Below are 16,304 nucleotides of genomic sequence, written 5' to 3' on the forward strand. Positions count from 1 at the left end.
CCGTAATGAAAGTCCCAGCCTTCTTGATAATTTCTTGATTTTCCAGAAGTATCCGTGTTTCGAGTTCTGTTTCTACAGATTTTGATTATCCTTTAGAACCTGAGATTCTGACAACAGTTTTGGCAGCACTGCATCTGCGATGTAGGCCCTAAAGGTTCAGCGTTCGATCGGTAGACACTTTTACCAAAACGGAATCAGACGAATGCCCTCTTCGTCAGATATTTCACTTGTTCACACAGCCTTTCAATATTGTCTTCAGATTCGGAGCTGCTGTTCTGTTCCACATCTTTGTCCAAGTCCTCAGCCTCCAGTATCAGAAGACAGATATCAGAACTTTCCAGCAAACTAGTCAGTCCCCGGTTTCAATTATTCGTTTCCATGGTTACGTAACAGTGTGATCGGCAATGCCTGGGTCATGCGGGTTGCTGTGAAAGACATGGACCGGCCCATAACGTGTTCTTCTGTCATGAAGAACTCCTAATACCTAAGAAGGGATGATCTAAGAATAAGAATAAGAAGAAGACTGGAAATGAACAGGGTTCCTGTTGTAGTATGAATTTCTGAGGTTATTTTGGCGTTTGAGAAACGATGGACAGATACAGCTTGATAACTGGATTCAGAAGAAACTTGTTGTTTAGGAAGGTCGTTTGTGAAGCTGCTACACATCCTGTTTGTTCTCTGGACAGTTTTGTTTTGTGTCCGCTGTCTCTCGTCACAACAGCGGGTAATAACACACAAATACGGGTCCATTAGTTGGTTTCGCCTCGTTTCCTCAGTAACCTGCCATTAGACGACTAGGCGCCTGTGGGCAAACACGAGCATGCAGCAAGACCGTCCTCATCTCGGTTGAAGGAGACGTGAGTCGAAATTTCACTTTCAGCCGGACAGCCTCTTGTAACCGAGAGGCATCATTTCGAATTAGTTTCGTCTTCTTAGATGTTTGAGTCGTTGTTCCCTACCCGGATCTGATGAAGAGTGGAAATTTACAAACGCATTTTGCGGCGTAGAACCCCGCCTAACATATTCGGAATAGAAATATGTTTCTGACCGACCGAATTAGCAGTGCGTGCATTAGAACACAGATATTTTCTGAAGAAGAATTTTAAACATTACATTACGTTGTGTGGACCGCCACGGTGGCCTAGCGGTTAGAACGCTGGCCTTGTAATCCTGGGGTCTCGGGTTCGATTCCCGGCGGTGCCCGAATTCATAACTTGTGTTGGGCAAGGCCGTGGTCTAGGCAACACGGAGTTTTCCTCCGGGGGCTTCCCCGGTTTCTCCGTGGCATCCAAACAGTTACTCCATTCACACACAAAAGAAGGCAATGGCAAACCACTTCTGGATCATCTGCCAAGAACGTATATGAACAGGTCCCAGTCCGAGAAAAGGATGGAAGGATCCTGTTCATATGGACCTGTCGTCAGACAGAACACTAAATAAAACTAATAATTACGTTGTGTACAGACGTTCATTTTCCTTGTCTTTTGTCAAATATACAGAAATTATTAAAATACAAGAATTTTAATGAGATATTTAATATCGTGTACGTTGGACCATTGATGATAAATTTGATTTTTAGTTTCATGTAGCGTGGATTTAACATCAGGCCGATACGGACTAAAGTAAATTCACCAGGCAGACAACTTTCAATGCATATTCCTTTTTTGAAATTATACAAAATCATATGAGAAGTCAAACGCGCAGATTGAAGTTAAACATACTCAAACATACCTGTTATTACCTCGTATTTGTTTAATGTAGAGAACGCACAGTATACAAAAGTAAGCTTAAAATTTACCTCCTCTGTTTTCGACAAAGATGGGGAAGCACCTAACCTAACGATGGAGCCCAGTCCTTAATAATAATTCCCCTGTGCCTCCCTTACTTGTATAGGAAAAGGGCTGACAAACAATCTAAGTGAGGAATGGAGCATCGTACAAAATGGGAAACTCCATAAAGTCACAGTTTTCCTAGTGGAAAGGATATTAAGACCGGCTGCACGTACGTCTTGGATGGAAGATTAGTTTTCGAACGCCACCGGTTAGACCGAGATCGAAATGATAATATTAAAATGTAAGAAATATTTGATTTGAAATTAACTGGCTGAGGGTCAAATTCAGCAACTCAGGTTTTGTGATAGATGGCGGGTGTTGAATCTTGTGGAGAGAGGTTAGTTCATCTTAAAATGTCGTTACGTGACCTTGTCTCAAACAGTTTCATCCAGATTACTAGGCTGCTCAAAATATATTTCGGTACATGAGCTAAGAAAGAATCGCTCGATGAAAGTCTATCGGAGACGCAGTCATACATTCTGAATCGTGGTACCAAAAAAAGGTGATCGATCACGGTGTGTACTACCCCATTGTTCCGTCTTCGTCATTGTCCGCGATATTTTATATCAAGTATTGCCGTCGCCTTTGCGTATTTTGTTTCTCATGTTCATACTGCCCGTACACGTGCGGCTAATCTGTACCGCTCCTAAAATAACGTCGAATGAATACGTACTGTGAAGTGCATCGTTAAGTAATTTAATATGAAGTGAGAACTGACTATGGAGTTCGTATGTGCTGATTCATGAAGCTCTTCTTAGAGCTGGCTAAGCGGTTAATATCCCTACTCTATATTCACCCAGGTACAAATTTTGAATAACATTGTTGATGCAGTCTAGTGTTTCTCTAGTTCCCGTCATTACCACACAGTTATAAACAACACTGTGTACAACCACCAACACTGCACAGTCATCAACACAAAAACTATATCACCACCAAGACTTCACAGTCAACACCAACACTACGCGGTTATCAACACAAAAACTGTATCACCATCAAGACTTCACGGTCAACACCAACACTACGCGGTTATCAACACAAAAACTGTATCACCATCAAGACTTCACGGTCAACACCAACACTACGCGGTTATCAACACAAAAACTGTATCACCATCAAGACTTCACGGTCAACACCAACATTACGCGGTTATCAACACAAAAACTATATCATTATTAAGACTTCACGGTCAACACCAACATTACGCGGTTATCAACACAAAAACTATATCATTATCAAGACTTCGCAGTCAACACCAACACTACAATGTAGTAAAGGCAAACCACAAACACTCTCGAGTAAACACCAACACCATCTACACGAACAACACAGTAATGAGCTACAACCACACAGTCATCAACACCATGCAACCACAAACATCGTCACATAATATTTCAAGCAGTCTGCGAGTGTACTGATAGTTTTTAACCAGTTCAAAGTGCAGTGAAGCAGATGGCTGTCTTCCAGCTGCACTTCTGTCCCCACGCTCGTAATATTAACCTGTTAATGTGACAGCCAGCAGCGCCAACAGACGAAATGCAGCTCCGATGCTACGCACACTGTTGTGAGAAATTGTGATGTGGTGTATTTTAAGGCACTAGTCCAGTACAAACTTTGAGGGACTTCCACAAAGAGTGTTTTTCGTAACATTTTAATAATGTACGCCTACGTCTTTGTTTCTGGATTCTGTCAGATATTTTGTACGAATGTATTTGTCTGCACGACGTGTCCCAGGCAGTCTTTTTAATATTCGTAGTTCGTTCTCATACGTGGTAGGGCCAAACTTTCGCAGAATCGTCCTACACTCAGTCGATCAATCTTTTACTGCCCACCGTGCTGGATACTCAAGGACAAGGCGAGATCTTGAGAGTGGCTGTGTGTGGGTCGACTCCGGGAATTTTTTTTTACTCGATTATTTATACTTGGTGGAGAGTGAAGCACCTGTTTACGTGATTTCCCTTCATTCCCTTTGATTTCGTTTCTGGAAAGTCAAAATTAATTCTTCGGCCCTGACAGTCTCTCTCATCCTATAAGATGAGACGAATACAGAATAAAAACATTGAAAATGTTATATGAGAGATTATTTTATAAATATTTTTACGTGTTCTTTGAACGAAATATGAAATGAATGTGTAATGGGGTTTGTGTCTGACCATCAGCGTGTTCCATCGTCGAAACTCTTGATCGGGTTTTGATAAAATTTCTTATTGGGGGATCTGTACTATACGTTGTCGAGAGAATCATGAAGCTCAGATCGAAACGGGTCGTGGAAAGAACAAGTTAGGAAGTGTACGCCTAGCATAACTGTTCTGACGCCTTTGCTCTGTGTCTAGATTATCATTTCGTATATGCTAACATGTTATGCCGTTGTAAATGGTACAAACCGTGGTAGACGGATGAACATTATTTTTTTTTCAAAATTGACCCGAAGTTTTTCAAGTTATGAGATGAAACATCACTATTTTCTTTTGTTTAATTGAAACACTTCTTGGTATTTGAGAATCTCTAAAGAAACACGAGGCAGAATTATTTCAGAATTTTGGATGGGTTTGCAGCAGTGTATTTTGTCTGCAAAGTAACTGGTTTTGTTTCGTTTGTTTTCCTTTCAGTACGATTAAATAAATCGCTCAGAATCTTAAGTGTATGAAATACCAACAATTTTTTTGAAGAAAATGATAAGAATTAATGAGATCAATGAGTTATGCTGTCCCACTATACGCCATGTAGGCGTTTGGGGTGAGTGGAGGTATAGCTCCTCTCTTCCTTGACATCGGCACTAGATGGGGGTGAGTGGTCAGCATCACGCCCCGGCCGGCTTTACCCCCGGGAAAGGACCCCAGTACCCATTAGATAAGAGGCTGGGTGGGCCACAGAATCGGTCTCGACGCAGAGGCTAGAGGAAAGTCCTCTGTTCTTGTCTGGGATCGAATCCCGGTCGTCCAGACCGTAGTCACATTATTGACTGAGTAGAGGAGTCCAGACCTTTTTCAGAGCGATATCCTATACATCAGTGGTATTCAACCTTTTTTGTTCGCGTACCCCCCAGATATAATTTCTCTTCAACTTTGTACCCCCAAAGTTGTTGGTGTATTATTCGAGTTATACATAGTATATAATCTACATCTAAAATAAATTAAATAAATTACATTAATGATTATTCAGTGTTTATCATAAAATAATATAAATATTTTTTAAATTTCACGTATCCTCTAAGATGTCTTCGCGTACCCCCGGGGGTACGCGTACCCCAGGTTGAATACCACTGCTATACATGATACAAGTTCATGACTCCACATATTTAATAATACGAAGAAGACTGTTTTTAAATAATATTTCTCTCCAAAGGGAAGTACTAGCTTCATGAGATCTTTGTCTGTACCCCCATTTAACTTCTGAATCAACTGACTGGCTTTACTAAAGGGTATCGTGCCTTTGTAGCCCCCCCCCCCCCCCCAGCATTGTATTGTTCAGTTTCCTGCAATTCGTAATAACAACATGGCGGACATTTCCTCAATATGACTTTAACATTACCAAGATTTGTATTATGTTTAATGGAAAAGTATGCAGGACTTCAAGGACACATCCAGTCGCTCAGGAGTTCCATAAATTTGACTGAGGTACTATGGAGTAAGGTTTGTGCATTGTACTGTCGAGAGCAAGCTTTCAAGGACTGTGTGTTCAACGCCCGGAGGTCCTTTTACGACAGAATATGGGTTACAGCACTGCGCTCCCATGGGATTCCGACCAGCTTTATTTAATGCAAGACACGGTTGGTTGACTGACAATGGCACAATGAAGTAAGCCAGTTAGAATGATTTATGATGCCTCGGGCGATCAAGTACTGTAGATCAGCCACTGCTGGATTTATACGGCTCGAGTACGCGCTAATACACAGATTATCAACATATGGCCTCGGAGACTGGATGAGCTTACATGCCAGTTCATGTTGACTAGGCATTTTCAATAAATGTTTGCTTCGAATTCCGAGGTTCCTTGCTTTTAATCTTGAGGTATGCTTTTAGACGTGACTTTGGGTTTGTTTGAGTCAAAAGATTGTGTATCTTCTCAAGTTCTGGGGAAATTTAGTGCCTGTAGTACTGCTTTGAACACGCAAACTCGTACTCGACAGGGCGTTCTTTTGGTATAAGAGCATTGCACTCATTAATTTTTATCTCGTAAGCATTTTTATATTTTAACAACAAATTTAACATTTTCGTAGACCTAGGTTTAAAATGTTGTGGGCTGTATTTTTGTGTTTTCAATCGATAATATTGAACGTTTTCCTGTAAAATTCACCCTATAATTGACGCGTACTCCTCTGTACCACTTGTTGTTTGTATTTATTTGTAACATTTTATTTGGTACAGAGCATACAGTACAAGTTGTGAAGCTAATTCCATTTTAGTCCTCATCCGTCTGCTATCACGCGAAGCAGAAATCGAACTTCACGTGATTTTTCAAAACCTACGTGGCATCCCAACAATTACTCCATTCACACACAGAAGAAGGCAATGGCAAACCACTTCTGGATCATCTGCCAAGAACGTATATGAACAGGTCCCAATCCGAGAAAAGGATGGAAGGATCCTGTTCATATGGACCTGTCGTCAGACAGAACACCAGATAATGAAACGTGGCATAAACCAGGGAAATGTTAAGGTCTGTAAATTTCGTCGAGAGAGAGAAAGAGAGAGAGTGAAGTTACAGGCCTTGAAATACACACAACCACACCACAGTTGTGTATATTATTGTTCATATTTTTCAGTTAAAGAGACAATATTATAATGTGTACAGTAATTTTATGTAAAATGTCCCATTCTGTCCCACGACTTCTGAACCAGAAGATCGTGTGTCTTTTTAATGGTTGTGATGAAGGCGGTGTTACAAGTCGGTATTGCTTAGAACCCAAAGTAAATAAGGGTAGTAGGGTAGAGCTAATATTACTATTTTGTGACTACTGTTAGGGACTGATAAAAATATAATTTCTCAATAGTTTAGAGAAGCTTGGCCGGGTCTGTAGACGACGATGAGGATCGAACAGGTGATTCAGTGCTGGAAATCGGTTTCTGGAAAAAGTCCATTGTATGACGAAAAATAATGATTTCGTCGTCTGCGCTGGGTTTTACAACTTTTCCGGTGAGGTAGGTACTGTTGTTGTCAAAGTTAGGGTCAGTTAGGGGTCACTTCACGACACTTTCTTCCAATACGTGTTTACCGGCGTTTGTTCATAGTGACGTCATTCCGTTGTGAGACAATGACACGTCATAGGAAATATCGTACGTTGCTCAGTCTCCCTCTCGCCCCTATCTGTCGAGCAGTGGTCAGCCGCATCGTTACCCTAAATTCCTATGAGACCCAGAATTTATGACACCGAATTAGAATCCCAGGAGACAATAAAGAAAGAAATTCTCAGTTGTCACAAAAGTATAACAAAACTAGTGGCACGACTCTTGAACTCAAAATATCTGCTAGTCGATCAGCAATAAGTAAGGGATGAAGGGAAGATGGCTGTGGCAAGGGGGGATCAAAACGACTTATGCGATACCCCCCCCCCCCGCCCCAACACGGTTGGATGGTCCCGACGTCTGTAATTGTAACGGTCAACGAAGCTCGGAGATATCTTGCGACGAGTATGTTTGGAGATGTAAAATGTGGATGAAATTAAATTTACGTTTCTACAATAAAAATTCTTTTTTAATTGTTGAAATGAGACATACAAGCTCAGTGCTTCAGGATAATAGAGCATTTTGTACAAAAGACCCGTTTGACAGACGTCTTATTCAGGATCCTCTGAACCCTTCTTGCAGATGGTGACGAGGCGGACAAGAAGTGGATTGGCTCGTGTTGAGTCGAAAGAGGAATTTTGAATCACTTTATAAATGGTTTTTGACGTCAGAAAATTGTTTCATCGAATTGGTATTTACTCACGAAAGAAGGACTGGTGAATAAAAGTAGTCCCTTTTGTTTTTGACTGTACATCGATCCCACTTCCGCTTGACTCCCACAAACGTCTGTTTCTTGGTAGTTACACGACGCTAAATTGGAACCTTATGATTGGAGACAGATGAATGGTTGGGTCAGACAGCAGGCCAGCTCATTAAGTGAATGTTTGCAGGGCGATGCGTAAAACTTCCCTTAATTGAAACCCGGGTGGCTGAACATTCTTAACTCTTAACAAGCCTCTGCTTCTCGGAGCGTTGTGTCCAGTATAAGAAGAGTCCAGCAGCCAGACGTATTTATTAATTGGTACCACGGTGGTCTAGCGGTTAGAACGCTGGCCTTGTAATGCTGGGGTCTCGGGTTCGATTCCAGGCGGTGCCCGAATTTATAACTTGTGTTGGGCAAGGCCGTGGTCTAGGCAACACGGAGTTTTCCTCCGGGGCTTCCCCGGTTTCTCCATTCACACAAAGAAGAAGGCAATGGCAAACCACTTCTGGATCATCTGCCAAGAACGTATATGAACAGGTCCCAGTCCGAGAAAAGGATGGAAGGATCCTGTTCATATGGACCTGTCGTCAAACAGAACACTAAATAATAATAAGATGAGGTGGTCTAGCGGTTAGAACGCTGGCCTTGTAATCCTGGGGTCTCGGGTTCGATTCCTGGCGGTGCCCGAATTTATAACTTGTGTTGGGCAAGGCCGTGGTCTAGGCAACACGGAGTTTTCCTCCGGGGGCTTCCCCGGTTTCTCCGTGGCATCCCATTCACACACAGAAGAAGGCAATGGCAAACCACTTCTGGATCATCTGCCAAGAACGTATATGAACAGGTCCCAGTCCGAGAAAAGGATGGAAGGATCCTGTTCATATGGACCTGTCGTCGGACAGAACACGATGTAAATAAAATACCCGGACGGCTGAAACAATTGTTAGTAGATAATGCATGGTACATTAACCAACTATCTTTGGCATTTCGCTAACATTTGTTCTTTTGCGAGAGGCAAACGCGTTTTGGTCATTCGACCATCTTCAATGTTTTCGTGCGTTCCACTTAAATGTAATTATGTAGCCAGTTAAAACACGGTTGATTTATAAATAAATTAAGCTTTAAAGTAAAATGGTTATGTGAGATTCGTGTAAAAGTGTTCGGAACATGGCCAAGGATCATTAAAGTACATACATATTACATGTTGCATCAGTGTTTGCGTAGATGTCGCTGTATGCCCAAGGGACTTTAGATGCCCCCAAAGACAGTTGTCCGAAGGAATTAGGTCGGGTGACCTCGGCGGCCAAACAAGTGGACCCTGCCGTACTAGGGCTGAACTGAGCTGTTGGATTGCATAATGGATGGTTCCTCTTACATTATAAACGACCAACCCTCTACTTCCATTTCAGGAAGGTTACAATGTGCGTAAGTGTTTGCGGACGTCGTTTCTGAAACTTTGTTAGCAAAGAAATCAGCTCTTACGCGCAGTGAAATGCTGATCACCGAAAGATCATTGGTAGCTTTCAATAATGGGAACTGTAAAATCAAGGAATAATAATTTGGATTTGAAGTTCTCACAGTTGCAATTCCGAAGATATCTGTCTTCTGTAGTCTGACAGAAGTTTACCAACGTTTCGGGGCCCCTTGCAGCCTCCATCATGAGGGCGATCGTTGGTTTGTAACGTTGTTGTACCAGATTATATGACGGCACAGAACAGAAGACGGCCATCTGAAGGGAATAAAGTCCAGAGCAGTGTCGGAGGTACTCCTCGTTACATTACCAAACGGAACAGCTCTTACCCGGTGTCCTACGTGAGCGATTAAGTGTGAGCGGTGCGAGTTGCGTGGGTGAAGCAGAAATATCAAACTGGCTGTTTGTGTGGCGCTGTCCTATGTTACAGCGAAGCGGTCGCCGGCCAAAGCCGAGATCAAATATTTTGATATTTTCGCGCAGGTCGCTGCGCTGGCCAGTAAGGCGCATGCGCAAGGAAGCTCTGACTGTGCAGTACAGGGAAGGCGCATGCGCAGGAAGGCCGTGTGTTTCTCTCACGTAGGACACAACAAGCGATTCCCTTATGTCATATGACACCCCATGCTGCTTATGCAGCTCGCACAGCTCGCTTCTTATCGCTTACCTAGGACATTGCCTTAAGGTACATCGGCACAGCGTGTATATCTCGAGAAGTGAGTCGAGCCGAATAAAACATTGAAGGGAGCTGAGAGTTTGACGTACCTGATAAATAATAAATTAGACAAGGACTGACTAAGAACTAAGGTTGAAAGAGAGGTTCGTTCCATTACCTCGTGTTTCTAAAATTAACATGTCCGAACAGAAATTGGTTGTCGGTGTTTGGACCTGCGGGTTATGCTACCAGGGAGTTTGGTTAGAACCGAGCTATAAAGTTTATTTGATACGACATATCGTTCAAAAACTTGCCTCACTCCTATGCAGGGTTGGATTTAAATATTAGATTTGAGTTCATTTTCTTTCTTGTGGTTACACACTCATGTACATGAAGCAGGGTGGTCCAACAGTTTACACACCTGACTCGTATTCTGGATGTAAATTATTCCAATCTCGTCCGGAGACCTGATGTCCTCTGGTTTTGCGTTGTGCTTGAAAATGGATATCGACTCGTTTTCCTTGACGCCCGTCCCTAGTAACAAGTCATCCTGTCTGACCTATCCGAATTTGTTCTACAAAGTTATAAGATAACGAAATGACTAATGATTCAGTTACTTGTGTGGTATTGATTTCTGTGAGCGCTGTGTACGTTACTTTCAGAGCCCCTAACCACTTCATGTCATTCATATCATTCAGGAGATTGCAATATTGTTTTGTGTTGACAGAGCCTCTGAGGGCCCCGCCATGAGGAGAGGGGCTGTGATTGGATCCTGGTGGGGCGTCCTATGCTCGCTCGTCGTGGCCGTCCATGGTGAGTGCAAGTGACTCATTCACAATTAACGCCTGAGGTGGTTGTTTCCTGCTAGTGCAATGTGGACACAGTGAGAACTTTGGATTTGTCACTGGAAAAGCATGGCGCTGTCTCTCACACCCTACGAGACGTGTCTCGTAAAATACGGGTCTTGAAACTGAACACGGAAAACACGCAGTGGTTGATTTTAAATTCATAGAAACAATGTTTGGCCTTTGATGATGATGATGATCTCTTGAGGGAAAAGTTTTTTTTTTTTCAGTTCGTGGTCTTCTGAGTTATTACATTGTTTCATCATGTCAGTAATACTAACCTTTCAGAGGAGCTTACTGCGTCTATCTACAGGGTTGTGAAGCGACTTAAATGCTGAAGATTGTCTTCTGAGTTGTTGCGCCGTGTAGAATGGTAGATGTTTACCAACGTTTCGGAGGTCATACTGCCTCCATCATCAGGGCGATTCTTAGTATGAAGATTTCTGTCTTCTGGGTTGTTGCGCTGTATAGTCTGGTCGATGTTTACCAACGCTTCAGAGGTCATACTGCCTCCGTCATCAGGGCGATGAATTCAGGCAGTATGACCTCTGAAACGTTGGTAAACATCGACCAGACTACACAGCGCAACAACTCAGAAGACAGAAATATTCATACTCATCGTCCTGATGATGGAGGCAGTATGACCTCCGAAACGTTGGTTAACATCGACCAGACTACACAGCGCAACAACCCAGAAGACAGAAATCTTCATACTCATCGCCCTGATGACGGAGGCAGTATGACCTCTGAAACGTTGGTTAACATCGACCAGACTACACAGCGCAGCAACCCAGAAGACAGAAATTTTCTTTCTCACCGCTGTGAAAACATCAGATTTTACGACTTATATGTTGTTGATGCGAAGGCCTTAAGTGGCATGGCGTTACGAATACACGACTCGGACTGTCTTTGTCAGGGGACAGACACGCACAGTTGATGACAAAGCTTCCAAGATGAAAGTCTCTTCCTCCTTCAGAATCATGAAAAAGAAATATCAGAGTTGGAGGGACGGTCGATTACACTTTTGCTCTGATTTCCTCTTCTTTGTGTTTCTAACGAAAACAGCTGGAGGTTGCCGCACTGAAGTGTGATGCTATCAGAGCGAGGCTTGCAGAGAGTCTCTGACGCATTGCGATGTTTTACTGTTTCAGTGAATACCAATGCAGTCATTAGGGATGTGTCATGGAGCTCTTGTGCGTCTTATCTGTGCTTCGAAATGTCTACCATTGATTTACTAGCTTAATCTTCCTCTCAGCAGGTTGGCAGCCCTGTCGTTACATTATGCATGTTTAGAGTGAGTCATGTTTGTTTCAGACTACAATGGGCAGGAAAAGTACAATTATTTGCATCTGCTTAAAATGTTTGCACTCCGTGTTCTTTTATCGGTGTCCCCTTTCCGTGTCGTCGTAAAATCAAACTTCTGTACAATATTACGTTTTTTTTTTTTTTAGAGATTTGTCATTCAAGTAGGCGTAATCGTAATTTATTGGCGCTGCGTTGTACCTAATCCGTCGTTAATTGAATGAACCAGGCAGTGGGAAACATTTTATTATTGGACGTTAAACGAATGTAATTACAGTTGCGCAGTTTGGAATGGGTTGGGCGCGTTTTACAAATGGCCGAAACAAATATGTGTCTTATTTAGTTTGTAAAACGCGTGGACCGAAGATTCCGAAATGTATTTGGAAAGAATTAAATTTGTTACGAGCGAGTGAAGGAAATGGCTGAGGACTGTGTCCAGTGGCTTCCCTTAGTTGTCAGCGACGATCTGTCTGGTGTCGTGACAAGGGGGAACTTTTGAATAGTTTATTTCATGGAATAGTCAGTAACTTTAAGGATTTAAATTCACATGACTGCTTTTAGTGTAGATTTCTGTGTTAAATTTAATCGAAATCTGGTGACTGGTTGCTGAGATGAAATTGTTGGCGGACTGATCAGAGAATTTGCTGTCCGAGACGGGTCTGGCCGAACTGACGTGTTCCTGGGTCACCTTGTCACTTCTAGTTAGTAATGTTTATATAGCGTGTTTGTCGAAGTTCTTAATGTTGATGGAACGTTGAGGAAATTTGAAGGCATCAAGGCGAGATATGAAAGAAACATCTGGTTTGCAGATGGACGGGAATATCGTAAGAAAAATATTGAAATTGGTAAACTTAAAAACGAACGTGAAATGTAGCTTCTATCGAATCATCCTGGTGGAGAAAGTGTGAAATTAAGAAGCAGTCGGGATATCTGAAGTGAAGATATCGGTTGAAGGACTCGGGGAAACGTGAGGGTGGAACGTTTAAACGATTAGTAAAAAAAAATAGGGTATGAATGTGTGGACTGGATGCAGAATAGGGGTAAGTGGTGGGGATTTTGAAAATGCGGTTATGAAATTCGTATACCACAAAATTCGGGTAATTTATTGAGTAACTGAGCGATTGTTAACTTGTCAAGAATTCTACTCTTGCATGCCAAGTCTGTATTGCGTCCTAAATTCCCAATTTCTTTGTCGGATTGATTTAGGATTTTATGATGTCTTGTACTGAAACTTAGTGTCGGACTACGAATTTGGCTTCATTTTCCTGTTGTACTGATGCTTTACTTCAATAATCCATAAATACCATTCGTATCTTTTAATACAAGTTATCTTAAAGTCACGCAATCCAATCCTGATACATATTCTACTTGCTTTATGTACATGTTTGTGGGATAACCCAGTCTGAAGAGTTTTTTATTTCAATGACGTTCGTGGAGAGCGCAAGAAAGTTTGACGGATGTCGACGAAACTATCGTCATTTGACACCTAAGGCCGACCGAAACAGTTCATCAGAAGATTATGTTTGGCGTAGGAGATTCGGGAAATATACCAGGTAGTGTTCGAAAATGAACTCTCTTTGCACTTGTGAAAAAAGACATCCTCGCACTTCAACTGTTTGAAGACAACTGACGGGTCTGGCGCGAACAGGTTACAACATGACGCGACCTCCGTGGGCTCGTGTGTTTATTAATTAATCCAGTCGAATTGTATTTAATTGCAACCATCAGTAACACTTAAGTCGATCATTCTGTAACCGTATCGAAAATGCTTGAAAGAGGACAACTTATTTGGAGCAAAGGGGTGGTTAAATCGAATCCTATTAGGTTTTCTGGCTTGTCATGTATGAACTGTTATATTGTACATGTAAAATTACACAGTTTTGTTGAATTTCAGTACGCAGAATACGTCTCCAGAAATTCTCATTTTACTCCAGAAAGGAAATAATGGCTCTTAAAGATAGACCTTGAAGCAGGGAACCCTTTTGCCTGGCTAAGTAAAGGGCTGACAAACCCTTTGAGAAATTCTGAAGCGTCGATATTTAGATTAGTTCTCTGTTTATGAGGTTATCACGGATGTAAAGATGCAGCTGTTGGTCTTCTGGGTTCTGACCCCCCTCCGTATGGATTTGTAGGTAAATACCAACCGAGAAACATATTGGCTCCATCTTCAGAACACCAGCCCTGAAACTGGAGACATTATGTTTCTCCGAAACGTTGGCATAACTCTTGAATGAATATATTATCACTACCTTACGGCAGGGATTTTTAATACGAAATCTCATCAAACCAGAGAAAGAGCTCGGGAGATCTCCCTCCAAGAGGTGATAAAGAAACGGCTAATAGCTATGCGTCTCGTTTGTGTGCGAATTCGCAACTAAAATTTCCACAATTGCACCTTTTACCTTCTTTCCGTCCGTCTGTCCGCATGTAACAGTTCGAGAACGGCAGAATGGATTTAATTTAATGGGCGAGAACATAAATAACACAAAGAAATACAAAGAAACACTTTTAGACGAAGGCTGGCCGGAGAAATAAATACAGAGAAAATTAATTACATCTCGTCACCAGAATTCTGACAACAAAGTCGTAATATTTTGATGGATAGTAAATTGTAAAAACGTGGCACAGTTAAGTGTTCGTATGCACAAAGAAGGCAAGAGGAGATTGAATTTTGATACTACTGGCAGCCAATTGAGAATCTTATACGTTGTCGTCCAGTGTTTAAAAACGTGAAGATTAAAATTCGCAGAGGTATGAATTTATCTGGTGTTTTGTGTGGGTATGAAACTTTGTTTCTTGCTTTAAAGGAGGAACGTATATTGAGGGTGTCGTGAGAGGACTTCTGAGGAGAAATATTCCAAACTAAGAGGCCGGAAGCTGGAGAATGATAAGGATTTTGATAATTCGTACTTTTTTTTTTACAGAATATTGTTAGTCTTATTAAATGTTGATTGATTAAATGATCAGGACATGAAATGCGCATTAAATTGTATAATTGACCCAAGAGGAACAATGAGGTTTTACAGAGACGGTGACAGAAATAATTCACTTCGCTGGGAATTGTTAACTTCTTCGTCAGTGGGATTAAATAAGTGGGTACACGCTGTTTGAATTACCCAATGGAGTGTTGAACCGGACTCTGAAGTTGCGTCTTCCCTGATGATTCACATTTATCGAAGAGTAACGTTTTGTTGATCGCCATTCGTAATAGAACATTAAAAATTAAACATTACGAGGTTTATTAATAAAAGTAAGAGTCCGAGGCTTGGATAAAAGCGAATTTTTAAAGTGAGTGATTATTATTTTTCGTTGACTGTGCAATAAAGAACTACGAGGACAAGTTTTCCATGACGGAGCGCCATTTTGTCTGTTATTTAATTAAGTTTTCACCACACGAGAATGATATTGCTCCGAAATAAAACGTAAAACTTGTAGGACATGGCGTACGGTTACATCATGCACCTAGAAATAACAACACCTTCTGCTGTCACTAAGTACAAACTTGGGAATACGTGTCATATCAACGGCCATTGTTCAGACAGCACTCGACTATCAGCTGCTACAGTAGCCGTCAGATCGCATGTTTCACAGCCACGGTTCACAGTTACAGATAGGTTTGCTACGCAGCGAATTCTGCGATGGCGTCACTCGCCGGGGCTCCGGTGTTCGTGTTGCAACCGAGCATAGTTTTGTCGTGACCTTGAAACATGCAATTTGGTGATGGGTCTTGTAATCGGTCCCAAGGGAGCGAAGGCCTAACCGAATGTCCGTGTCTCCTTTGGGGGTTACACCTTTGAACCATGACATTTTGATGGATTGAATGATGATGAAGTGTCGCTTTTAGCTAATTAGAAATGAATGAATTCGTGTATGAAGTAAGCAGTTAGAACATTGATAAGTGTCTGGTATTATGTCTTATACTGGTGTATCGTCGTCTTCATTTTGTAATAGTTCAATAACGTTTGGAGTTAGAAGAATGGAACCGAATTTTCCGCTGGTTCTTAAGTCCACAAAGGTCTATACCAGTGGTATTCAACCTGGGGTACGCGTACCCCCAGGGGTACGCGAAGCTATCTTAGGGGGTACGTGAAATTTAAAATATATATATTATTTTATGATAAACACTGAATAATCAGTAATGCAATTTATTTAATTTATTTTAGATGTAGATTATATACTATGTATAACTTGAATTAAACACCAACAACTTTGGGGGTACAAAGTTGAAGAGAAATTATATCTGGGGGTACGCGAACGAAAAGGGTTGAATACCACTGCTT

The 16,304-nt window shown here is 41.7% G+C and overlaps 1 protein-coding gene across 2 annotated transcripts in view; it reads left to right on the forward strand.

The window, feature by feature from the left end:
- The window catches only part of LOC110834305 (uncharacterized), a 90,895-nt gene that overhangs the window by 14,084 nt on the left and 60,507 nt on the right, over positions 1 to 16,304 (forward strand). For both annotated transcript variants that reach the window (XR_002544552.2, XM_022073309.2), the window contains exon 2: positions 10,605 to 10,690. Coding sequence is in view for 1 of the 2 variants with exons in the window: in XM_022073309.2 (XP_021929001.1) it covers positions 10,624 to 10,690 (67 nt within the window). In the remaining variant the exon portion in view is untranslated. The remainder of the gene's footprint in view (positions 1 to 10,604; positions 10,691 to 16,304) is intronic.

This window comes from Zootermopsis nevadensis, unplaced genomic scaffold (genome assembly GCF_977971745.1).
Source record: "Zootermopsis nevadensis isolate Lab colony 2312 unplaced genomic scaffold, Znev_1.0 Znev_ptg000061l, whole genome shotgun sequence".
NCBI lineage: Eukaryota > Metazoa > Arthropoda > Insecta > Blattodea > Termopsidae > Zootermopsis > Zootermopsis nevadensis.